General features: G+C 35.7%; 1 protein-coding gene across 9 annotated transcripts in view; it reads left to right on the plus strand.

Annotated features, from left to right (window-relative positions):
• The first annotated feature begins 1,100 nt into the window (after window positions 1–1,100).
• The window catches only part of EFR3A (EFR3 homolog A), a 68,777-nt gene continuing 42,716 nt past the window's right edge, over window positions 1,101–27,161 (plus strand). For 2 of the 9 annotated variants that reach the window (XM_052704657.1, XM_052704656.1), the window contains exons 1-3: window positions 22,315–22,413; window positions 23,691–23,818; window positions 24,420–24,570. In XM_052704657.1, the coding sequence (XP_052560617.1) occupies window positions 23,712–23,818; window positions 24,420–24,570 (258 nt within the window). In that variant the 5' untranslated portion in view covers window positions 22,315–22,413; window positions 23,691–23,711. Of the gene's footprint in view, window positions 1,201–1,336; window positions 1,416–5,864; window positions 6,014–6,216; window positions 6,267–10,238; window positions 10,338–12,036; window positions 12,127–22,275; window positions 22,434–23,690; window positions 23,819–24,419; window positions 24,571–27,161 lie in introns of those variants that run through there. The other 7 variants (XM_052704658.1, XM_052704659.1, XM_052704661.1 and 4 more) reach the window with 7 other exon arrangements.

Consider the following 27,161-nt stretch of genomic DNA (forward strand, 5'->3'; position numbering starts at 1 on the left):
TTTCTTATTCAGACAACTATCAAGGACTAGGAGGTGCACTATTTGCCAGCATTTTCCTGATACCATATGGCATGACGAGTACGTTGGAACCTGCACTCCCTTATGCACAGTTAATAGAAAAATGAGACAGAAATATCCTGAACAAAACATTCCAATAAAGAGAGCAAGCTGCCTGTAGCTGATTGTTGGAAGAATTATTTATGAACTTGGAGGCACACCTGACAAGTCTGTGGGCTCTCTCTTCTACATTTCAGAGAAGACTAGAAAAGTTCTTACCATTAACAAAACTAATGGATGAAGGACAAATGCTGCTATATGGAGTAACTTAGTGCTCCCCATCGTTGGCTGAAAAGTTCATAAATTGCAGTCCAAGCCCAAAGGTTATCTTTTATAGGCAGCAACTCCACATACAATCCATAGTAAGCAGACCCATCACTTTTTCTCATTATATTTATCATCTGAAGGTCAGAACCACAACCTGTATTTGAGAAATCATGCAAATAAAAAGGATTCTTCTAACTCCCTTGGTTTCTCCCACATATTGTGATAGTTTTTGTCATTTTTCTCAAATCTGCATATGGCTTGGATACTGCTAAAGAACATGAGGCGTGGGGACATCTCATCTCCCTGCATGCCATTTTTAGTGGTTATTTTCAATTAGCACGAGTCAGAAACATTGATACTGCTTCTGTAATTGATGAAATGAAGGAAACCAGATTCAACGTTAGCTCTTCACCAGCTGTACCATGATGTGATCACTGTACACACACAGAAATCAGTGAAAATCAGAAATCACACACAGAAATCAGCGATTTCACAGGAATCAGTGAACAATGTACATTTTTACTAATAGTTTAGCTACCAGCTTAGAGTACTTATGCTCACCAACCCAACTCTACAGACTGGCACTTCCTTAATGAACAACAGAATTTAATACTTCTCCTTGCCCGTCTAGAAAACCAGACATCGAATACATCCGACTTTGAAGCTGGTTTCAAGGAGAACGCATTAACAACTGACGCTGCCTTGGATCCACAGCAGCTTCACGTTGACTTCCGTTCCAGTTATTCAGTACGGCCGTGACGCAGCATGGCCCCATTAGAACTACAGGTCCCGGCGTGCGCTGCGGGCGGGCAGCAGGACGAGAGGGGGGTGGGGAGAAAATGGCGGCCGCTGAACTGAGTCGGAGCGGTGGCTGAGGTGAGCGGGGGGCAGTCGGGAAGCTGTTCTGTTCTTTGTTTCTGTCTTAGCGACCGTCTTTTTCTTTTTCTTTTCTTTTCTTTTTTTTTTTCTTTTCTTTTTTTTTTTTTTTTTTTTCTCCTGTTGTCCCGTTTAGGAGCGAGGAGGTCGCGCGGGGCGGGCGCTGAGGGGCTGCGGAGGGGTGAGGGATTGGGGAAAAGGAAGAGAAAGGGAAGGTGAGCGAAGAGCCGCGGGACGTCCTCTGAGCCAGTCGAGCTGCTTTCCCTGCAGGGCCCCAGGAGGGCTCTAGCTGAGTGATGCCTGCCTGGCACTGGAGGGCAGGAGGCCTTCCGTGAGTCTGCCCGCAGCCAGAGCCTTGCTAGCAGTGCTGAGGTCCCGGTTATCAGTTTGCAGGCGCTGGAGGAAGATTGTGGGTTGGAGTTGTTTCCTGGGTGGCTTTCTCCATAGATACTGGCTGCCTCTCTCCATGGTGGTCCTGGCTAACATGTAAAGCTTTCTTTGTAGAGATCCCTGTCCTTCACAGCTGACAGGAGTTGCATCCAGACAGGGGAGATTTTATTTTTTGCAGTCACTTTGTCAATGACTCCTTCTCTAGAGAGGGATCCCAGCTGCTTGCCTTCCTAATCTGGATAGCATTCCCTCCTGGTGAGCAGTTCAGGCAGGTTGGTAACAACAGATGTGTGGAGTCCTCTGCACAGGAGAGACACTGATCTGTTGGGAACCACCTCCCCTGTGAGGTCAGGCTGAGAGCTGGGGCTGTTATGCTGGGGAAGAGAATGCTCTGGGGATACCAGATAGCAGCCTTTCAGTATCCAAAGAGGGGTTGTAATAAGGAAGAGGTCAGACTCTCTGTTAGGGACTGTTGTAGAACAGGTTGCCCAGAGATGTGATGAATACCTTGTCCCTGCAGATATTCAAGGTTAGGCTAGGTGAGTCTCTGAGCAACCTGATCTAGCTGTAGCTGCCCCTGTTCATTGCAGGAAAGTTGGACTAGATGACCTTTAAAGGTGTCTTCCAACTCAGACAATTGTATGAATCTATGAAATGCCTTTAACATAGCAGTATCTCAGTGTGGATGCTCCCTCTTCAATACCACATTGGATGGGCCCTGGGCAGCCTGATCTGGTGGGTGGCAACCCTGCCCACAGCAGGGTTGAAACTTGGAGGTCCCTTCCAACCCAAACTTTTCTATGATAAAACTTAATTGAACACAATGAGACTGTCCAATAGGACTATACAGGAGCATTCTTAAATAGCTTCACGCTTTACTCTAAAGTTCTTATATGCTTTGGTGTTGTGTGCGTTTTTCTGCCAGCACTGTCTGGTAGATGATGTGCACTTTTGTGGACAGTCATTACCGGGTGAATTTACCAGACTGCAGTGCTTGCCAGTAAGTGCACTGCATGGAGCCATGCTTAAGATAATTGAGGTGCAGGTTCACAAATCCTGTTACTGAGAACTAATTATATTACCGTTTCTTCCTTTAAGCTTAATGTGGTTAGGGAGGTATCCCATAGTACTTTGAGCTGAGATATTAGGAATAAAAAAGCATGGGTTGGATTGTGGTATCTCCATGCTCTGTTGGAGAATTTGTAGAAAAGTCCCATATCAAAATGAGTTTTAACTCCCATATCTAAATCAAGTTAGCCAGTTCGTGTTTGTAAAGCTACATCAGATGTTCTATGATTCTGTGTTTGCTCTGTGAATTGAGTAGGTAGTATAAAATCAGAAGAATGGCCAAGGCTTTGACAAGGCATGTGTGGCCTGCTTTCTGAATCATTTATAATATACACAAAATAATTTGAAATGTATTCTTGAGTAACTTCAGTATTAAGCCATCTTGCCAGAAAAGTCAGTGTGTCAATGCTCATAATAATAATAATAATAATAATAAGGGGGAGAAGGAAGGGGGGTAAAATTTTCCTGAACTGAATTGTAATGCCTTGATGTCTGAAAAGGCTCACACGCATTTCCAATTCAGGAAAAAGCTAACAAAAATGGTTGTATAGTTTCAGTTTAATATTTGTTTGAAGGTGATTGCTTTAAGTCTGGCATCATCTTGAGGAAACGTGGGCAGGTAATGAGGAACATTATCTTCTCTCTGCTTCTGAAGCAAACTTATGCTGGAGAAAAGAATTGACAGTTTTTGTATGCAGTGTATGTGGAAGGAGGCATTGGCATGTCCAGACTCATCAATTTAACTTCAGCTATTATGAAAGTGAACTGCACTTTTAATTATGAGATCTAAGTTGTAAACAGTATGGGTTAAAGACCTGTTGATATCAGTGGTTTTTAATTGTCTAGCCTAATTCTGTAACAAAGGAATACTTGTAAAATCACTGTGTAATTTTTAAACAACTTTGAAGGTTCTTCTTTTTATGTAAAAACAAAATCATATGTTCTTCACATGAAATAGAGGAGAAGTATTTATTTGATGGGTTTTTAACTCACTGCTGGCAGTGTATGTACAGAGGCATAGGAGTGGTGCTTTCAGTTTTGAGACTGAAATGGACATTGGGTTAAACTGGCCTTTGAGAAAGAATAGAAATATCCATTTTAAGCTGTGTTTTATTCTGAAAACTGCATTTTGGAGCCAAACTGTTGATACTTAAGAGTAAGCATGGGACTCCTTAATCTTGTGTCTCTTTGGCAAATTACCTATTGACAAAACTAACTGTTTTGATCAGTTTTTCAGGTAGATAATATGAGTGGGGAAACAAGCAATGTCAGAACTTAATGCATAGTGCATTATAGCATTTTCAGCTCGTGCCTGCTCACCAGCCCAGACCATCTGACTGCGAGAGAAGCTTAAACCTGTGCTTTCCTTTGTCTTAATTTGCAGGAATGGATGGGTGCCCAATTTACAATCTCATTTTGAATCCTCAAATTAAGTTAATTATTTATAGTGTTACATAATGGAGTTACGTAATGGTGTAGTTACAGAAAGAAAATACAACACCATAATATACTAATTTCTTCAGCTGAAGCTCAGGTATATACAGTTTTACTGATCTGGTTGTATTGGTCCGAGATAATAATTCTGCTGTTAATACTTTTTTCTTTTCCCATCATCCAGCACTTGTGCATATAATCTTTTTTTTTTTTTAAAGACAATCCTTATGAAATCAGATTTGGTCCAAAGCTCTGAATACTTTTTTTTCCCTCACTGAATAGTGTCATGTACTCTTAAATTACTGAGATAATCTGACATAGTGGAATATGGGCCATGAGATCTTCTCATATTAGATGTCTGCAGTGGTTTCTTTTTTTCTTTTAAAGCTGAACAAGAGAAATATGTCTGTTCTTCTGTTTGGCTTTTAATGCCATTTATGGAATCTTTGGTAATAAAGAAATAGTTTCAACTTCTGAACTATCCTTTAATTTTGCATCCTGGGTTATCTGAAGTAAAGATGCACACTTGAGGGAGAGAGTGATCAGGATCAGAAACAATAAATACAACAAAGCATGTTTTTATTCCTATGTTAGTGCTTCTGGAATCTGATGAATCAATGCATTTCTTCACCCTTGCCAAGTTGTTTTAAAGAAGTTATAAATGAAACTGAAAGTTCTTGTTAAGGAAGGTGACTCTAACCTGTCGCACAAACGTTGATCTGCTTTTTAAGTGTAGGTTCAGAAAAGTTGTACTTCAGTTATAATTGTGTTTAGATTTACTATTATCATTAGGAAAACAGCTTCTAGTCTTTTTTTTTTCAGATGTCACTCCTAAACTAAATTATGACTGTTTTATCACAGTTGGCTTTATCTTTTTTTCAGTTGTTGAGTTGTTGTTCATCAAATACTGGACTTTTTTTCCCTTAATGCTTAGAATTTATTCCAGTGGCAAACAGCAAAGCAGGGTCATCGTGAGAAGCTTCTTATTTTAGCTACTGCTGTTCTATTGCATTTTATTCAGGAGATACCAGCATCTGTGGAAAAAAATTTGCCCTAGGCCTAATCTGCCTGTGATTCAACACTGTATTTAGGAAGCTATGGGCTGTGTTTTGCACGTATAAGTTGTAGCTTCATTTTGAATTTTTGGTCCTGTTACAAATCATAATGTAATTAAAAATCCAGTTAATTATTTTAAAGTGAAACCAAAAATGTTCCATTTGAACAACTGTCTTAAAAATAAATTTCCTCATATCAAATTATGCTACTTCTGACTCTTGCTTTGGTGCCATTTAAACGTACTTCTGACCAAACTGAATGTTCGTTCTCACCTTGTTAGTACTTGGAAAAATAATCTGTGTTTTATATATACATATATAACAATTATTAGTTGAATGTTGCTTTTTTCATTTGTTATTTTTGAAAGGAGCAACACAGTGTTTATCTGAGATTTTTTCTATTTGTGAAGAAGTGTATTTGCAGGGCTCTTTGCATTTAGCTGTTACTAAAATCCACGTGTGGTGATTTAATATAGAAAAATGCCAAATAATTTGCACTTCAGTATTTAAACAGTAGGTTAGGCTACATTTATTCCCAAAATAGGTTGTTTGAAGTCTGATTTAGCGGCATGAAAATTTCTAATTGTGTCAAAAGTATATTAAGCGTCTTCTGTTTGTAATTGTTTGCTCTCTCATCTAGAATCTATTTTCTTAATACTGAGAGAAAAATGTTACAGAAAATCCACATGAATATTTAGCATCGTTTTCTTTGTGTAGAACAGAAACCTTTCACATCCCCTGTGCTGTGATTTACATTTGAAGTGGAAGTACCTTGTATGGATGTTCACCATTCAGCACCATAAGCAGTGGCAGTGAGGAAGATCATCTGAATAAATTAAAAGAAGACGTTTAATCAGACATCAAATGTAAGAACAGGCTGATGGAATTTCAAGAATAGGAAAACTATTCTGGTCAGATAGAGTGAATATCTGGGTTTCTGTGGCAACGGTCTGTGTGGTGTTGGAGCTAAAGAATGTTACTTCTCTCATTCTTCATAAGTTTCTATGTATATTTGGATGTAAATTGTCCAAAATTATTGTTTTGAATTACATTTTTGTTCTCTTTGTAGCTTATACCTCTCAAAATAGAAGACAGATTACTGATTAACAATGCCTGCTAGTAAGTATTGTTACTTTAAATACTTGAAGATAATGTTTAGAGGTTTTTGTGGATATGTGTATTTTCTTTGGGAACTAAAAATTGTAACAAAATTTAAAGTGGAGGGGGGTCCACAAATGATACTTGCTGTTATTTTTAAGGTATTTAAGATCTTGATATTTTGTGGTCTCTGTAGATCTCAGCATATATTTTCAAGAGATGCTCACAGTTTAACATTGAGTTTAACGATTTAAAATGTATTGAGTGCACTTTAATTATATGCTTGTAATGAGTTCAGCAAGTGTTTCATTTCACGGGGAATCATTTGAGGACTGTTTTTGGGGGGTGACCTTATATTTGTTATAAGCAGTGATTAGTGGTTGTTTAAAAATACTTCAAAGTAATTGCAGTGATCCATGGTCACATCTATGAATGTCTGATCTGAAAGTATCTGTAAGTAATGGCAATGTTTTGATACGTAGTACTGATGGAGTCATTGTCGTGTAAAATACTTCACTGTAAGTATTTTGAATTATTTTGGTTTTGTGGTAAGTAGTTGCAATTCTGCCTGTACGTATTTGTGAGCTGATGTAACACAATAGTGGCAAATATGTATATTCAGACTGTGCTGTGGTCTAACTTTTGAAATACCATGAACTGATGCTGCCTTTTAATTGTAGTTTTGATACTAATTTTTGCTGGGAAGGTGTTTTACTGTATCTGTTTGTTTTGTTTGCTTTAATAATTAAGCTGGTAAATTAAAAGGCTTTTTTTTTTTTTTTTTTTAACCTACACGAGGGGCATTATTAACATTACTTACCCTGATGCACATAGATAACTGCAGAGTCTGGTAGAACTTGAATGAGATCAAAACAGTTTTTCTGTAGTGAGATGTTCAGAATTACACAGCCATTTATTTCTGTTTACATTAGACTCTTCTTTGTTGAATGAATTAGAAAAGAAGTTACTGTAACATTCATGCATGTTATGAGATGACAGTACTTTATTAATATTTTCCTTGCAAAATTGTGGCAGTAAAGAGAGATTGGATTCTAATGGAAGCAAGCATTATTTTTTTGATAGAGGTACCTTTCACCAATGTGCAGCCTCCAAGACTTCAGTTTTCTGAATGTGTAAGGGACCACTTTGTCCACTGATTTGGGTTTCTAAATATTCCTCCAATTTATTTCCAGAGCATGCTGAGGTAAAATAGGTTTCTACTGTAGAGAGTTAACTTAGAAATTTAGTTTTCAGATCATCATGACAGCTTTTCCAGTATTGTCCTGCTTGTTTGCATGAGTTTGTATCTGTGACTTATAGCATTTTTTCTACCCTTTTATTCAGTGTAGTTAAGAAATGTGAATGTGTGGAAGTGGTGGTATGGAAAGTCAGGAGCCAGTTTTGGTCTCTGGGCAATGTTAAATCTTTTGGGGGACTTTAACTTTTGCTAGAGATACTTGAAAAAGTCATTCTGAAGTTATTGTAAATTCTACTTCCCTTCCCCCAGTATTAACTGTTAATCTTTAGATGTAGAATTGCTGGCTGTGACTAGCAATGGCATGGCCTTTGTATTGATGCACAGTTTGTAGTGCTGTAGTGTGATGAAATTGCTGCAACAGTGATAAAAAAATAAAATTGCCAGAATGTTTCTTTTCTTTTTTTTTTTTTTTTTTTTTTTTTTTTTTTTTTTTTGTAGCTCTAACTTTATATCCTTTCCTGCAAATAGCATGGGCATTAATGATACAAACTTGTTACCTTCATCCCAAGTTGAAATGCAAGTTATGAAATATGAGAAAGTAAATAAGATTTTTTACCAGTATTATAGTACAGTAAGAGCAAGTTGATTTGAACAATTTTGTTAACTGATGTAGCTTGGATTAAAGTGTCAATTAGCTCTTTTGTTTAAAAATGGAGTATGAATAGCTTACTACTTTCTCCCACCAAGACTATCTGAATAGTCTTTTTAGTCATCAAATGTGCAGCCTCAATTTCCTGGCTCAATAACTTATGCAGATAACTTCATTTAATGTGGTATGGAACAAAGCTGTTTCTGGTATTTTTGACTGCCTTTGAAATGAAAGGATGTGAGTCCTTCTGTTAAGGAAAAAAGCGTAGCTAAATCTTCTGTGAAAACATTTAATTAAGAATTGTGGTTTTGGGCATTATGTTCCAAATATTCACACTTAATCAGATGCTTCAAGCAACAGTTTGCTAGCTAACGAGGTTTCTTTTAGATAACTTAGTCTTGTTTTCTTTAACATACTTAAATTATATCCTTAATTCTCAAGATTTTGTTAATAGTATATGTTATGTTATACTGATTCTGGCTCATAATTAGCAGATCATTTTATGACTGCTTTACTGACATGCAAATTCAGGGAGCAAACAAGAAGAAATAACAATATGATCTTGTATTCTGCCATTGTATTAATAATACTGAAAAGTTTATTAATGCAAACATCCCCTACACTATTTGCCATCAAAAGAGATGAGTTGATTTTAGAATTATGTAATGTATTAGTTATGGAGAAAAACATCTATAATTTGGCCTGTTCCTGGTTATTGTGCAGTCATCCTTTTGGTAACTTCAGAACACTTCTCAGAATATACTGAGTAAGACATTCCGTGTTGCTTCACCTTCAGCTGTGTAAAATTTTGTTTCCTCAACTATCAGAATACCTTATGGCTTTTTACTGTCATCTTCGTAGAGATAGCTAGTGCATAGTTGAGATGCATTGCAGAGATTAGGGAAGTCACCAGTACAGGAGTGTAAGATAGAACAATTTAATGGAGTGATTGTCTTTTTCATTTTTATTTTCTTTTTTACTTTGATCTTGCTTTCTTGGTCAAAGTTGCTTTATAACCTTTATTAAAAAAAATTAAAAAAAAAGAAATTCTCTTTTTAAATACACTTGAATACTTAAAATACATGTAAATTCTTTACTCATATTAATCTTTTGAACTTATTTTAAGAGGCTTTAACTGTTTTCATTTTGAGTTTTTTTGCTCCACGACTTAGGAGAATTTAGTTCTCTGACTGTTCTAGGTTTATGCTGTATTAACAACATGACTTATGAGAAGGAAAGGTTTATTTCTCTATGAAATAAAGTTCTAAAATACCCTTATGGTGGTTGAAGAAGTATTCCTACTTCTGTCTGTATAAATATTTCATAGGATAATGCATTGTTGATTTGTTTGGTTTTTTGTTGTTTGTTTTTTGCTTTTATAGCAAAAAATTACATTGTAGTTCTAAGCAATAACATTCTTCAATCTTTACATGTTTCTTGTGTACCCTTGACACTTCAGAATCCCAAATGGGACCTTCCACTTAATGAAGTGGGTTTTTTGGTATTATTTAATTAATTTTGTAGCAGTATAGTTTCTATTTGTTTTCCAGAAGTATTTTTGACTACACAGAATAGTGTTAACATAGTTACATTATGACTCTCTAAAACAAGAGTGTCCAACCTTTTGGCTTGCCTAAGTTGTTTGTTTAGTGAGTAGAAATTGTCTTGGACCTTATATACATGTGCAGTTCCAGAAGCTGTATCTTCTATTTCCATAGAAATGACAACAGATGGAAAAAGCACAATAACACTACTTGATAAAGCAAATTCTCAACTACAAAACACTGTTTTTCAACGTGGTCACCACTATTAGCTGTGCATTTTCACCAGCTCTGAACCAAAGCCTGCATGCTGCACTCATAACCATCTGCACCAGCAAAGGTGACCCACTGTCACCACAGCTAAAATGTACCACCCACCACCTCCCTGTGCACGTATTCACTGTTTGGTCTCCAGTAACGTTCAGCAGGCATTGGTGAATGTCACTGGGTGCAGTCTTTTCTGCATGGCATTCAGTGACACGCCTTTGTTTCATATGCACTTCCATGTCAGATGCTATTTTGTCAGACTGCCCCTCTGCTGCCATCTGTAATATGGCAACAAAATGTAATAGAATACTGGTGAGAAGGTTTAATCTCTTCTGCAGTACCGCCAACATCCACCTCTGATGTTATGGGCCAGCATAATAAAACAGGAGGCATTACTTTTGGAGCAGCCCTCACAAAAAATGCCATGTTGTTAATCTGTAAGTAACAAAACATTTAATCTCAAATATTTTTCTTAAAACACTAACCAAAAAAAAAAAAAAAAGAAAAAAAAAAGAGGAACAAAAACGTAGAACTAGTGGGATGTTGGACCTTGTTTTTGTGAGACTAACGTACCAGTCTGGTTCGATGGCAGTGGCTGCAATTCTTAGTGAGCTCTCAGGCTGCTCGTCAGAGGTATTTGCTGACATCTTACTCTTCTTGCTCATCAGCTTTGTAAACAATTGTTCAAAATGTGTGTACTCCCAAAACACCATGATATGATTAAGGTGTGATTGCAAAGCAAAGGATATTTTTCTAAAATACAGATTATGAAAGCCTAGTTAAGAGACACGAACAGATTTTTGAGTTGAATGTCTGATTGCAACACTATGTATTCCATGTGAAAATTTACGTCATATAAATTTAAATATAAATTTAAATATTTAAATATTAAATATGATACAAATAAATTTAAGTCATTTATTTGTATCAACCAAGAGTGGTCTCAAAACTTAAATCAATGATATATTTATTTATTTATTTTTGTAGTCTTGGAGCCCCAAGCTATGGGTTTAGGTTGGATATAAGGAAAAAGTATTTTACAGTAAGGGTGGTGAGGCACTGGAACAGGTTGCCCAAGCAGGTTATGGATGCCCCATCTCTGGAGTCGTTCAGGCTGGGGGGGCTCTATGCAACCTGATCTGGCTGTGGGTATCCCTGTTCATTGCAGGGGAATTGGACCAGATGGCTTTTAAGGATCCCTTCCAACTCTGAGGAAATAGTTATTCTGTGGTTCTATGACTTGATCTTTTGAGATCCCTTCCAATTCTCTGGTTCTGTTTTCAAATTCCTTTATCAAAACAGAAAGCACAGCTATGTATTCTTTGTTGTTCAGAGCCCTGCGTTTAGGCAGTGCATCAACATGCACACAATATTAGCCATCACTTGAGCTGGCGCTGCACAGCACTGCTGTCCCTGTGCCCTGCTGTCAGTCAGAAGTTTTAATAGCACACTGATGCCTTGCCTTGATTTTTAGATCGTTTTCTTTCCTACACTGAAAATAAAACTAATCTCAGTGTATCTTTTCATTAAGAAGAGAAAATCTGGTAGCTTAACAACAAGAAAAAATGTAGTCTGTAGCTGTTTTTATTCACTTATGGCATCATATGTGACTTTGTGAGCTATTAGGGTGACTGTGTTCATTTTTATTAATGAATCTACATGAGTTTCTTTAAGATCTCTTAATTTTGAGTATATATTCATTTTGTTGGTTTCTGTTGACTGTTAATTCAACAAAAGTGTATGTGTCATCCTTTACACACTTGGAGAACTGTATGCTCCGTAGAAAGAGAAAACCATTTGTGCCAACACCTTGCAGATAGTATCTAGTGACATTGTTTCTCCCTATATGGCCTTCCATTAATTTTAGAACTTTCTTCAATGGAGCCAAGAAATGAACACGTTTTCTCCAATACATTGCTTATCAAAAGCTAGAGAGTAAATTTCCTCAGTTGTCAGTTTTGTGTATGCAGTCTGGGTTTATTACTGTTAAACCATCAAGTGGTTTAGAGCAGAACTTGATTCTGTGCAGATTGAAGTCTTTATGTGTTTTTAAACTACGCATATTAAATGTTAAAATGTAGCCTAATAGGGCTTTTTCAGGTTTTATTAAAATATTGCTGTCATTATTATTTACAGAAATTGCTTTGCAAGTGGTTTTTCTATGAGTCGATTAACCTTCATATGCAGCATTATTTGATATTGATTTCTCAACCATGGGACGAAAGGGTAAGAAGTCTCATGCTGTTTATGCATGCAAGTGTCCTATTTTTTTATGCATGACAAAGAAAGATTGATTTGGGGAGGGGTTAAGCTTACCAGTATGTGATTAAATGCATGCATCTGTGGAAAGACCAGAGTAAACTGCTTCTAAAAATGTTTTGGCCTGCCCTTTATATGGCCTATGAGCTATTTTTCCTGTCTTTGCTATGTCACAAGGATCCCCAATGGTTCTGAGAAAGTCAGATAACTAATGAATTCCTAATGACAGAAGTTAACTATGTTCATAAATCTTGACTTTCAAGGAATGCTATTACGTTTCTAGAAAATGACATCATTCAAGATTAATTCATACAGCAGTTAGACAGGAGTGAGTAGAAAGCTGGGGCTAAGTAGGTGAATGAGACTTTACCTCATCTAGTAAGTTGTAGATTTTGGCTGATGATTGTGTCCAAAGGGGAACAGCTCTGAATTTTGTTATTTGAAGGTGCTTAGCTGAACAATCAAAGTTCTGCTTAATTCCATATTTTGTGTTTGTGCCTGTCTTAGCAAATTCTGTTTTTTCATAATTGATGTATTCAAGGAAACAACTGATGACAATTAATAGTATCCCTGCTGACTGAAAGTTTACAAACCTTTTGATACCAGTGTAGAGGTTGGCATGCGATTTTCCAACAGCTGTATGTTATAATTTCTTATATTTCAAAATCTAAAGCAGTTACAGAACTATTGTCTTACAAAAATGTATTTACGAATCTTAAGACTACTAAGACGTCTTGAAATTCGGGAATTCTCAGATTGTCTACAAATGAAATATAAAAAGCAATTTAATTAAATCTATTATTGAAATACTTGGCTTTTTTTTCTTTAAATATGTATTTGTCTAGAATGAATATTGAAGTATTCTGATGTGCCTGCTCTTAGTTCTGAAGAAGAATGTTTCATGGATGTTCAACTGCTGACCCTTTGATGATTTACATGTGCCATGTGAAACGAGCATTACTGAAGTGCTCCTGTTTTGAATTTAAGAACTTTGGCTTTTTTTAAAGTACTGAATTCTTCTAAACTAAATTAATGATGGTAAAAGTTAATGAGTAAAAGTTAATCTTCCCCAATTATTAGGGGTTTGAATATATCTTTATAAAAGATAAAGATTTGATTTCAAATACATTTTTTGTCTCTTTTTAAATTCAATGACTTAAACAAAAATAAAATTATATCAGAATTATAAAGAAGAAAAATTAGGAGAAACATCTGAACACAGTGGAAAGCTTCCTCTATCAGTTATTTTATATGTAGTAAGTACTGTTAAGTATTTGAGTTGTGAAAAGTCTAGTGAATTTTTTCCCCACAGTTAGGTTTTTTAATTTAGCACTAGAGCACTTTCATCTCCATGCTTGCAGGGTAAGAGTTTGCAGTTTCAGTTCTGAGCATTTTGCAAAAATGACAAAGCAGGTGGGAATGTGTCAGCACGGGTCAGATCAGTTCCAGACATTTTTCTGCTTGTCTTGTCCTGACTATAAAAAGAAGTAGCTTACCCAAATAATAGAAAAAAAAGAGATATGAAAAAGTCTTAAGATTTAGAGTGCGATTTCTGGTAGTTTATAAAATTCAAAATCTTTATAAAAAATCTGTATCAAAAGAGCAATAGTCTAATTCATGTTCGTGCAGTTTAATTACTTGCAGAGTTGTGTAGAGTTGTTTCAAATTCAAGAGGAAAACATTTTTGTTTGTTTTGTTTGGCAGAAGTCTGGTTTTTATGTCTAAGGCGTTTGAGACTAGATGGTTAACATCTGTACATGTACATATATCAACTTCTTTCTATATAACTATAAAGCTGTCTTCTAGAGTGAGCAGTTTAGTGGGATCAGAATGGAGATGGCAAACAGACATAGCCTTTAGACACTGAAGATTTGCAGAAGAGTTGTCATTTACTTTACATTCCTTAAATATCCTATTGCTGAGCAGAAATTACAGAAGGGATGGGCTCCTTTTTACTTAGTTGGGGTACGTTGTTCTGGACAGGGCCTTCAAGATGTATGTTCTACCATTGCTTTTGCTGTTCTTAGGTTCTGATAATCATTTAGACTCTAGTAGCAGCTGCACTATTTATTCTGGTTATTATGGAACATATGGATTGAAGCTGGTGCGCTTCATAGAACTAATGGAGAAGATAAAATATCCTTGTGATTGTTAGTAATTCAAATTAAACCAGAAGGTTTTCTTTAATGTAATTTCTATCCTTCACGTGTGAATTAACAACTGTTAATGTTGAAAAGTTGTTACATGAACTTCTATTTGCTTGATTTAGCACTAAGCTGATTTTTAGTGGGGGTAGAATGAACTATAATCAGACTGTCTTCAGGGAAGAAGTTGTGTACAGTGTAATATACAGGCAGATCTGGAGATCTATTCTTAATAATTTATGAAGAGACTTAAAATTTTCTAGCCCAAATAATTCTAGTATTCTGTAAATACATTCATATATCCTAATCAGAGTATTACTTCTTGTTAATGCTTCCTGAGAACATTGAATAGGTAGAGGTAGACTCTCTAGGCTGAAAATCAGTTCAACTCAGACAAGAGTACTTAATCTTGTGTGTCTTCTGTGACTGTCTTTCAAGTAATATTGCAGTATTTTGTTTAGCATTTGATTTTTTTCAGTAAACTCAATGCAATATAAATGTTTTGCTGCTTAAGAGAAGGAGATGTCTTAGCACGTTTTGGACTCTGTGTGCCTCAGAACTATTGCAGCATTGAGTTTTCTCAGTGTGGCTGCCGTGGTATATTCTTATGCTGCTGTCTATGCTTTTTATGTACAGTGAGAGAAAATACGTAATTTCTGTAATATGTTATTTAGATACTGATTCTATTTTAAAACTTCTATTTTAATAAGGAAGTGTTTGTCAAATTTCTGTATAGGTACTGAAGTTTACAGCTGAGCGTACTTAAATGAGAGTAAATCTATGAGGATGTGCAATGGGCAGAGAAGCAGGAAAAGTCTAAAACTTGAAAGTAGAAGTGGGAATGGGAAAAGGACTGGGAAGGGTGACATAGGGAATATTCTTGTTGGCTGTCTGTTTGGCTACCTGGAGCTGGGAGTGGGAAAAAAAAGTGTAACCAGCTTAAGCATCTTGGCAGGGCTTTTTAGTCTGGACTTAGGTATCAGGCATGAGCACTTGTTGAGGTGTTTAGCCAGGTATACAGATAAATATTTTTACCTGTAGTTTACCAATCATGACTATCTTGAGATATTGCTAGAAGTTTTCCAGAGGGCAGCAGTAATCTTCTTGCAGTAGTTTTGCCCTTGTACATCTCAGACTTGTTGCCAACTTTTGGTCATGTTGCTGCTTGTCCTGTTATCCTTCAGCCTTTTAACCAAGGCAGCTATAGTGTCCTTCTGATTCAGGCACAGTGCCATGGCCTGGAAAATGCTCTTCCAGGTTAGGTGTTACTCCCTACTCCCAGCAATGTGGGAACTGAGTGGTGCTAGTAGAGTGCAAATGCTGTAGCCTCTCATCAGTGACATCCTGTAGTGAGTGTAATATAAGGATGTTGTTCTTTGTACTTTGCTCAGCTGAGTTAGAGGAAAACTTAGAGTGAGGATGAAGCCAGGCTGAGCAGGACAGTCCATCTGATACTGGGAAGTTCTCTGCCAGGGTCAGCACTGTGCTGGCAGATATGGTTCTGCTACAGCTGCGAATCTCTGGAGAAGTCGGAGAGAAAGAGTAGGATCGGTGGGAGTTGGTGAGAGCAGGAGGAGGCTGCTATGATTATGTCAATTCTTCTTTACTTTATTCTGAATTAAATAGTAGATATGCTACCATCAAATTTAAATTTTAAAAGGATATCCTGGCTCAGTGTGCTAATGGATGTGGCCCTTAAGTGCAGCAAGTATTTTGTCAATGTTTATGATGACTCTGCTCTATGTTGTACTTCTGCTTGTCTGGAGGGAGAAACAATGCATATTCAGGTGCCTTAGAGGCTGCACAAGGTATTGTGAGTTCTCTTTTCCTAACCCTGCGTCTTCACTACAGTATTTTTCCCGTGTCCCCTTTTTGTCCTGATTTATGAAACGTTGCTATAAAATCAGTATTTTTATAAATAGGGATATCACTACAAGCTCATAAAGGAGGGAAAAGAAGAGGTATTATCAACCAGAACTCATTTCCTGACTGCAAACTCTGAAAGCAGGAATGAAAATTGTACTTGTCCACAATATTATCAAACATATTATCAGTATTAGCTATAATGGGAAAGAGTCAAGGAGATTTATGCAGATGTGTATTTCCAGATGTCTTTCCTGGAGTGGAAGTAATAAAATTTGGTGGGTTTTTTATTGTTTTAGTGTTAAGAAATAAATGACCTTGTTATTGCCAGTAGAAATACAAGTAAGGACAAGAAGCAAAATGCATAATAAGTCATAGCGATTCTCTCACTGGAACTCGATTAATTTTAGATAATAATGTTTTAAAAATAGAGAACTCTCATGTTATCTCAGAGTAGGAAAAGAGGAGGTGATATTGAAGAGAACAGAAATGAACAAGTTAACAAAGTTCCCATGTGAAAACAACAAAGGTGGGAGAAAGAAGAGACAGCATGGAAACACTGTAGGCAGTGGAACTTGTGAGAAAGAATGTAACCAGAGAACTTGCTGTAATGGAAAACTTTCTTTTAATGGATTAGAAGTCTTTAAAAGGCACCATCCCAAAGATAATATCTTCTCTGGGGATTTCTTTTAATTGCTAATGGGTCTGAAAAGAGTGCTTTGTTGAAGAAGCTAAGTGGTAAGCTTTATTTAACTAGAATTTTTAATATTTTTTTAAATCTGTTTCTTACAGGGTGCTTGATGTGTGTTGTCATCTCTTGTTTTTATGGAGTGGTAATAGATTATTTTTGCTTTTACTTATTTTTGCATCTTCCCATATTGATCCAAGTATAAAAGCACTGGTCTTGAAGTTGTATAAAACCAGAGTTAGCTGTACGAATTTACTGTAAGGGAAAAAATGAGTTGTTTTTTGTTTGTTTGTTTGTTTCAATTTGATAAAGCACCAAAATATTAAATGTACAGTGGTCAAATGTAAGTATTGGATGGAATTTCTCACATTTGCTGTTGTCTTGAGATTTTGCTGTCATGGAGGGGGTGAGAAGCTGACTACTGCATTCTTGAGGGGGAAATTGGATCTGTATGCTGGAGGTTTTATTTGCAGCTTCTCAGTGGGGAGAGGATAGGGAACAGCTGAGTAGAAGGCAAATGGTGCTGGAGTAAGAAATGGCGAATAAGAGGTGATTTACATGATGAGTCCTCTGTTCTCCCCTGGAGCACAAGAGGGACACTGTGCTGGCTGATAAGCACCTCCTTAGAGCTTTTGTTCTTTTTATAGCAGGTTGAAGAATATTTCTAATTAACTTCCTTATAGGGCCAGAATAATTTCGCTGTTCCAAAGTATTTGATCTGGTTTTAGTTCCAGAAGGGGAATGCCCTTGAAAATAGTTCCAGCTCTGAATTAGATTGGCTGATGCTAACAGTTCAGACCCAGCCAGGTAGGGCTAGTGTAGCTGTCAGTGTTAGTTTATGCACTTTCCTCTGGATAGTTGAAGCAAATTTATTTTTGTGTACATTTATCATCCCAAACATAAGAAAATAACTAAAGTTATTTGTGTTATGCAAGTGATTGTAAAGTAGAAAATAAAACAAATGAGATGATAGAAAATAATGGGAAGCTGGAAAGTAACTTCAAAACTGCTTACCTCAGAATGGAATTTCTCCCTGATGTACCATGCCCTTTGTGATCAAGGATGTTAAGGATTAAAGTTCTGTAATCCTGGCTTACGTTTTCAAATATTATCAGAGAGAATGTTAATTTTACCAACCTATTTAAAATTAAAGAACCACTTTACATTTAAATCTTTCTGTTTAAAATGCCTTTATACTTAACAGTCTGTCTTATGTATTATTTTTTTGCTATTATTCAGCAATATAAGTGAGGTGTTTTGCCAAAATACACATCAGTCTTCAGTGATAAATTTGGTTGTGGCAACCAAATGACTAGAAGTTTTTTTAAATATATGCTGATGTTTTTCTCTGTTGTCATGAAAGTGAGAAAACCACATGTTCAGGTGAGGCTGAGGTAGTTAAACTGGCTTTATTCAGTTGTATTTGGTGAGATGTGAATCCTACATTGACAGTATAGTTTTTTTTCTTTTTGTTTTTCCTTATGCTTGGCTTTGTTAACAGAATTTGATACTGAAGTTTTTCACGTGTTTGTTGGCTTTATGTAGATGTCACAGAACTAATCAGATAAGCTTACAGTATCACAGCCCTCTCGTGAAGTAACTGCTTCTATGCTAGTGTGAGAGAGCAACTTTCTGAACAAGGACAGAGTACCGGGGACTGAAATCATATCCAGGATGAGGCAGTATGTTCAAGTTCCAACTATTGAGCAAGAAAAAGCCTATGATTATAATTCTGCTTTTGAACCAAGACCATGTATGTGTTTGGGTAGGTGAAACAATTGTTTTATGATTAAGTAGACTGTTTCTTGCTATTGATGTTGTGTAGAATAAATGCTTGTAAAAAACAGTATTCTTGCAGTTGGTAAATATGTGCAGCTGTAGCTTTAACATATGAAGTGTGGGTTATGGGATTCTTTGAGCAGTAGATAACATGCATTTTTTAACTTGGAAAATCCCATTGTTGTTGAGATATCAATGTACGTGTCTGTGTGTTCGTGTGCTGTTTAAAACTTTCACATTGGCTAGCTTATAACAGTGCAAGCTTCTCTGTAGATTTGATGTTAAATTTGTATTTATTTGTATTAAATGACTTAAAGATGGGAGATCATTAAATGCAAATTATGCCTGGTACCGAAAGGAAATTATCAGTGGAATTTGGGTGACAAATAAAAATTTGTCAGCTCAAACTGGAATATGTTTCTTTTACCCAGCTTAGTGACTGCAACCTGCAGAGCTGCAGAACAGTCTGAAGTGAATCTGTTTTACTTAGATCAGAGATATCTGGGTTAAATTGGTACTGAAGAAACAAATAATCATTTTTCAGTGGCTTCGTTCCATTTAGTAGTGTTCTTCTTTCTTGGGTTAGGTAGTGAAATGTTTGAGGATGTTGTTTGTTTAAGTTCAGTGTGCTGTTAACATGTATTAATAAGATGTGATTATTCTGTGGTATTTTTTAATTTTCTTTTTCCTGTGATTTTTTTACATCTATTCCATAAGTTTCCTGCAATTTTTTTCATCAAAGCCTGTCTCATGACTATTAATTGTATTGGTTACTTGTTTTGTGTTTTCTTCTTGTTTCTTTTCCTGCCTTTGAGAGCTTCAGTATTTTAGTAGTGTTCTGTTCAAATTTCTTCACTCAAAAAACCCTCTAAGACTGAAAACTTTGGTAGATTAGCTCTACCTTTCTAATACTTGAATGTTCTGTTTAAATTAGAAAAATATGTTAATGTGATTTAAAGTAAAGAAATAAAAATATATGAATTTTAATGTTGATAGTGAATACTTTGAAGAGTTGTTTTTTTGTTTGTTTGTTTGTTTGTTTGTTTGTTTTCTGTGAACTGTTCTGTGATTAAATAGATAACAATGTAAAGATACTACTGAAAATCCAAGAAAGGTAGGTTTTTCAACTCTGATGCTATACACTTATTTGTAGGCCTTTTCTGATCTCAAAATTGACTGTATACCTTTCATTAGAAGATCAGTAATAGAACACTCGTGGGTTTCATTTAACTGAAACCATCTGTTTAGGCTGTGAGATGACCTTGTATGGTGCTATTTGATATCTCACCCTTCTCAGCTGAGAGTCTGTATCTGGGTTTTATGCTCAATTTACATGGCTACCATAGCTCTAAAATATTGTTTTCAGACTTGGTTTGTTGCAAGAATTTTCTTATTATATGAAGAGGGAGAAACAAATTTTAAAAGAATTTTTTTACCTCTGTCTTAAGTTTAATATTGTATGATATCTCCTGTAATACTGTGCTTGAGATAGCTGTAGAAAATACTACTGTTATTGTATTAATATTTTGCTTTAACAAATAATGATCAAACTCATTTTTTACCTGGGAAATTTACCTTCTGTGAAGCAGAACACCAAGCATGAAAGCAATAGTCTGAAGAGTGTCAAGTCAGGTACTGAGCTGCATATCTAATTAATGAAACATTCAACAAAGTTAAGTCTTATTTTGGTGGATTTTGATTGTTTACTTGAATTTCACAATACTGTGTAACATACTGGTCACTTAATAGGTACTCCTACCTTATTATGGTTTTACTTGATTTTAGGATGTTGCAAAACACTGGTCTTGATGGGATAAAATTGTACAGCTTTGTTGTAATATAAGTAGATTTTTAACCTCTTAATTCAGAGTTATCTATATACGTTTTCCACTGGCGTATGAAATGGCTTTGATTTTAATTACTGAATACCTACATCTTTTGAATAAATGTGGAGTTTGACATTGATTAGTCCTCTAAGAGGGAGATGTCAACAGAAATAGTGCTCAAAGTACTTGGCAGTAGTAACAAAGTAGTGCTTCACAAATGAATCCTCAGTGTTACAGTTCTTTACTGCTTGAATATGTTTTGCTTTTATAGCTTTTTGAGGCCCTAATTTGCATTCATTTTACTGATTATACACTCATCCATGACTTGAGTGAAAAGACTAGCTAAGAGAACTTAGAGTCAAAGTCTGGCTTCAAAAACAAAGATCTATCTATTGTAATTGTTTCCAAATAAATGAATTGGAAGAATGAAATTGTCAGACTCATAGTAGAATTCGGGCTTCTGTCTAGAAAATGGTAACATCATAAAGCAGTTTGAATAGAGGGTAAATTTACTCATGCAGAGCCTTGTAATCAAAAAGTACAGCAAAGGAAGGCTTAGGCCTGAACTTCCCAGATATTTTAGTAAGTATGGTACAAAACAGCTCTGATTTCTTAAGTAAAGAAATGCAGGTCCTGGTAGTTTTGTGTAATAGTTCTTAGCAATCTAATAATTTTGGAGATAAATTGTAAACAACGTTATCCCGAAGGTAACCTTTATTCAATTGCTGTTTTGAGTTGAATGTGACTAATCTTTTGCAGACTTTACTATTCTGAGCAAATAGTTTTTGGGTACATAAGAGGCTAGCTTTTTGTGAGACGTTTTTAAGGTACCTAGCTACACTGAATGCTGTAGGCAGCACGATATGAAAGACTAGGCGTGATCTTCATGCAAACTTGGCATGTAATTAATTAGTATACTATTGGACTTGTTTCAGCTCGGTGGTTTTTGTTCACCAGAGCTGCTTTAACGTTGGTCTGAGACCTGACCAGAGAAATAGTCTGATGTTTCTACTGAAACATTTTAAATCCAATTTGCTGAAACGCTTACATTCCTTGGGAATAAATCCTCATCCTAAAATCCTCATAAATCCTAAAGTGAATGGGACAAATATCTAGAAGCTTTTTCTCTGTATGTGTGTGTGCGTGCTGAATTTTGTTCACTTCAGATGCTATTTTTAATAGAAACTGGAATTATTCCAAGGTACTAGTAGTCCTGAATCTTAGGGGGGAAAAAAAAGAGAAACGCTTTCTTCGTAAGTCTCTGTTTACTAAAGTATCTTTTTAAACTAATAGAATTACAAGCTGCATTTATAGCTATGATTGTCGATGTATGAATACGGTATCAGTGGGAGAGTAGAAATAAGGTCAAAAGAATACTTTCTGCCACTCCAGGTGACTGTCTTTTTTTCTGATGCAAAGGAAAACAGTGAAATAATGGAAGTAGAGAATCTTTTGTTGATTGTGCTTACATCAATTTATATGATTCCCTCTAAAATACAGTGACGATTTCATTGAATTCTTAAAGGAGCAAAAAGAATGTGTGTTTGGTTAGGTTTTGAAATGATCGTTTAGAATGAACATAAAGGAGCAAGTGAAAGTAGTCTTGGTTTTTGTACTGCTAACTTTTGAAATTCCTTGGTCTTTCCATGTATTTTTTGGAATGGCTTGATGGCAGGTGCATTTCCAATGTTTGCATATATTTGCAATTATTGCTTTATACCAGTTTTGACTTATACGACTTATCAATCTTTTTCAACTACCTTAATTTTACTTAAGTAGCAAGCACTATCTTTTTTTTTTTTTTCTTTCTCTTAAGGTGAAATTACCAGAGTTCCTAAAATTTTGTTCTAAATTCTGGTGGCTGCATCTCTCTGCAGGAGTGTGCTGCTGCTGTGCTGCTTTACGACCTCGTTACAAGCGTCTGGTAGATAACATATTTCCCGAAGATCCAAAAGTGAGTGATGACTTAAAATTGTAAGGGTTATTGAGAAGTTAATTTTTTTGTAGGGAACACTTCAGCATTTATTTTTATTTACACATTTCACAGTAAATTCTGCTGTAATGCTTCGTATCTTTGACAGAGATTAGTAGAAAATTCATTTGGAGGGGAACCTCTTTAAATAGTTGACTAACTCCCTTATCAGAGCAGGGCAGTGCATACTGAAAAGAAAAAAGTATGTTTTCCTCAACTAAATGGAGATTTAATTAATGTTGGTATTCTGCCACAGAGGTAGCATTTGACTTCATAACAATTTAGAACCATGAACACTTGTTTTGTTTGCAGATGTAAACACTTCATTTGAATAATCTCAGAGTTGTGTTAAAGCTCAGTGACTATTCTCTGTTGAAATGATTTCTGAAATAACAGTTAATAATGCTTTTATCTGTACATAATCATGATTGTGCAGTGTAATGGAGTTTATTTATGGTGCTACGTTTTTTTAAATGTTTTATATCTTTTATCATGGAAAAAATGAGCAGAGCAGTCAGAATTTGTATAATGTTTGGATTATTATCTGCAGAGTACATGGGCTTTTCATTAAAATGTATTGGTAATGAGTGCTAGTTACTGCATTGATGTATGTTAATGGCTTTAAATGAAATGATTTATGTCTATAGTCAGCACAGGAAACATGGAATCATATGGTTTTATAGCTTTATTGCAATCTCCTGACTTGATGCAAATATAGAGACCTCAAGTGCCTACAGTTGTAGTTTTACAGCTGTCTGTGAACATCTCCAAGCTGGTCCATGGTGTTTCACTGAATTGCAGGGCTTTGCTAAAATATTAGAAGACTTGGTTGATAAAATGTACTTACCTACTACTGATCATGTTTAACACTTCAGCCATTTATTTGAAAAAAATAATGTTTAGAGTACTTACAGGAAAATAAAAATGAGGATGTCCATATCACAGTTCACGTTGTAACTAATATATTAATTTCTGCCTGATCTTGTTTTCACGATTAGCTTTCAGGTAGCCTGTGTTTCCTTGTCCAAGACATGACACTGAAGAAGTGAAAGGTTTAAAGTAAAATCTTGTTTTTACATAACATAATTTTTGAAGTTACTGGTTTTTGGAGCTAAAGCTTCTGGCTATTTTGCGTGGAAATTACATATTTTGTAATCTGAGTCAGATCTTTTACTCTGAGTAGCCAAAATGAAAGCACTTTAAAAGCTTCATAATTTCTGTAGATGTAATTATTTTTATTTGTTATTTTGTGTTCTTAGGATGGACTTGTTAAAGCTGACATGGAGAAGCTGACTTTCTATGCTGTTTCTGCACCAGAAAAGCTGGATCGAATTGGTGCTTACCTGGCAGAGAGATTGAGCAGAGATGTTGTCAGACATCGATATGGGTAAGGAAGTGAGTCACAACATTAAAAACAGATGCTAACAGGTAGCTGAACATAGGGTCAAATCAAAGATGATGAGTTTAGAAGATAAGGTGTAGTCAGAAGGAGAAAATTATAAGTAATATGAATATGATGTCCAAAAATATTGCATGCAAGAATTGGAAGAGAAGAGAAATATCCATCAGAGGCCATTGTCTTTGGTGTAAGTGACGTCAAAAGATATTTTTATAACTTTGTAGAATGGAAAAATGGCAACTTGTTAGGATAATTAATTATACTCATTTTCATTTAATTAGAATGTGCTCTCACTGTGCAGAATTGTGGATAATTTGATGGCTTTCCTTTAGTGGGATTTGGATTGGGAAAATGTAGAATAGAAAGTTGGGGTCTATAGTTGAAAACGAAATGTTCTAAATAGAACTGTTATTACTGTATTTATTCCTTTGAAAAATCCTGTTTGACGCAATATAGAAATTACCAGTTTCTTCTTCTTTAGATCCTGTGAAAGATGTACCTTCATCCTTTCTAATTTTTTTCATAGTGAAGACTTAATGATAAATGTTGCACATGCGTTTATGTTAGTTTCTCCACAATTAATTTTCAGATATGTTTTAATTGCCATGGAGGCATTGGACCAACTTCTAATGGCTTGCCATTCTCAAAGCATAAAGCCGTTTGTGGAAAGCTTTCTTCATATGGTGGCCAAGCTTCTGGAATCAGGTGAACCAAAGCTGCAAGTTCTTGGAACTAATTCTGTGAGTAAACTTGGATGCTAACTTAAACTAAGTTTTTGCTTATTTGTTAAGGCAAAATAGTTTCAGAATTGACAAAGTATCTGTTAGCTACATGAACTGAGAAGGTTCTGTGTGTGGTGAGATACACTGTTTGGGCACAGAACATTTACCAGCTAGAGGCAGAAAAACCTGTTTCAAACTCTTTTGATGGTTGGGCTCATCCTCTGCAGAAATAACTTCTTCTGGAAGGAATAGGAAAGCTGTTTTGTGGATTCTTATTTTGAGTCTTTGACAGACCTAAAGACATTGTGTAGATAAGGCAATGTTTTATTTCTTTCAAGCAATAAGAGAAGTGATGTGAGAAAGAGGAAATAAGTTCCTTTTTCATGTAATCTAATGTAAAGTAACTTAGATTTAAATCTTGATTCTTCTTGAACTGCTGCAGAAAAAACAGACCTTGCATTTAATGTAGGTTGTTGTTGCTAGCTGTGAGGAATGTTCTTTGTGGATTCTGTAAAATTGTTGGACTTTCCTGTGGGCATGATTCCTAGCTCATGGAATTAAATGAAGTTGTACTTCAGGGAGGCAAGAAGGTCTATTAGAGTGATATGACTCTGGTGTAGAATTTCCTCCTAGATTTGAACACAAAGGATTCTTGCTGTGACAAAGGGGAGAAGCTTCCCTTTGTACCTCAGACCACCAGGACAGTTTTACTGACAGGAAATGTGTTTACACTATATGTATGTATATATACACACTTACATATGAGTGTGCATGTATACATACATAATACATACATGATAAAAGAGTCCATCTCCAGTGGCAGAGTTTATCAGGGATTTTAGAGACAGGACAAGAGCTAACAGTTTTAAACTTAAAGAAGGTAGAATTAGATCAAGTATAAGCAAGAAAGTCTTTACTTATAGGAACCTGTTGCCCTGAGAAGCTGTGGATGCCCCACCCCTGGGATTGTTCAAGGATTGGAGGGGATCTTGAGCCTGACAAAGCTGATCTGATGGGAAGGTGTCTCTGCCATAAGATCCCTTTTAACTCAAAGTATTCTGTTTCTCTGTATGTATCTTCTTTAGTATCTTTGAGCTCTACTTCCCTGATTTTTTTTTATTTTTTTTTTTAATTGTAAAAGCGGTGCCTTGGCATGGTCCCTTATAGAATTAGAAAAAAGCTTTGGAACTTATTTTCACAGCTGCCAAATGGAAGATGTATCTCACTGTCCAGTTTTTTAAAATCCTTAGTGATAAACAGTTACTGTAAACCTCCACTTTGGTATACAAGGCACACATCACTTCCAAATGAATATTGAACAGAAGTTCACATTACGGTCATCTGTTTGATATCGCTGTCTATTCCTAATGAGGCATTTTATGAGCAAAATGGGTCAATAGATTTCCTAAATTAGGAAATATTTCTTGTTTTTCTGTCTTGAAACTTGGTAACCAAAAATGAGATGTTAAATTCTGTTAGGAAAGTGAATATGTGGATCTTCAACAGTATTCCAAAGGCTAGTTTTAGTCTATTATGCTAATTTCTCTAGATGCCCCATATAGTCAATAGAGAGAAAAATCAATTTGTGTTAACTCTAGACGAGAAAACTCTATATTGGCAATGAAATTGTCTTTTACTGAGGACATTGGCCTACTGGGATCTTAAATAAATTTGATGTCAGGCACGGAGAAGGTTTATAATCCCATTTATCCTTTTATAGCTTTTTTTTTCCTCCCAAATAAAATATAGATGGTGAAGTATAACTGAATTATCCTTATGTGCTTCAATTATTCTATTGTACCACTTTGAAGGGGAAACTGGTACTATCTGAAGTAGCTATGAGTAAAACATAAATTGGGGAAAAGTCAGTATTTGGGAAAATTTCTGTATTTTTTGTTGTTGTTGCTGTTGAAAATGATTTTCACACTAGCTTCTGCTTATAATCACAGTCATATTCTCTATCTTTGTAAGAATATGATGATTATTTTCCATTCCAAAGATGACTTACAAAGATTCACAGGAATATAAAGGCACTTACGACTTTCAAGTAAGAGTCAGCTGTCTTAATTGTTTAATGTTTTTTTCTCAGCCTCCCAAACAGACTTTGCTTCAAATTAAAAAACAGAAAAAACAAAAAAACAACAAAAAAGCCAGACTTATTTACTGAAAGACTTCTTGAAGTTTGAAGTCTTGGAAAGACCTGAAAGCTACTGATGGTGCCTTCAAGGTTTTTCCGTAACTTGTAAATCTTAGGTTCTTGGAGGCAGAAATTTTTCAGTTTGGTGCTCCATGGAGGGATCCTTAGCTGTCTTTCCCACTCCTCTGTATGAAAGACATCACACCAAGACTCTGTGTGTACTACACTGACGAGTTATGGGGATGTGGTTTAGGAGCATGGTGGTAATGAATTGGTGGTTGGAGTAGATGATCTTAGAGATCCCTTCCAACTTCAGTGATTCTATGTCTTACCAAAAAAGCCCACAGAGTTTGTATTCAGCTCTTTGACTTTTAAAACTATTATTTTTTTTATTATTATTATTTATTTACATTTAAAAATCAAAGCTGATATTCTGGAAAAACAATTGTTTTGATTTTTTTATTTATGTATT

This window comes from Tympanuchus pallidicinctus, unplaced genomic scaffold, assembly GCF_026119805.1.
Source record: "Tympanuchus pallidicinctus isolate F22 unplaced genomic scaffold, pur_lepc_1.0 scaffold5, whole genome shotgun sequence".
In the NCBI taxonomy this organism is placed as follows: Eukaryota; Metazoa; Chordata; class Aves; order Galliformes; family Phasianidae; genus Tympanuchus; species Tympanuchus pallidicinctus.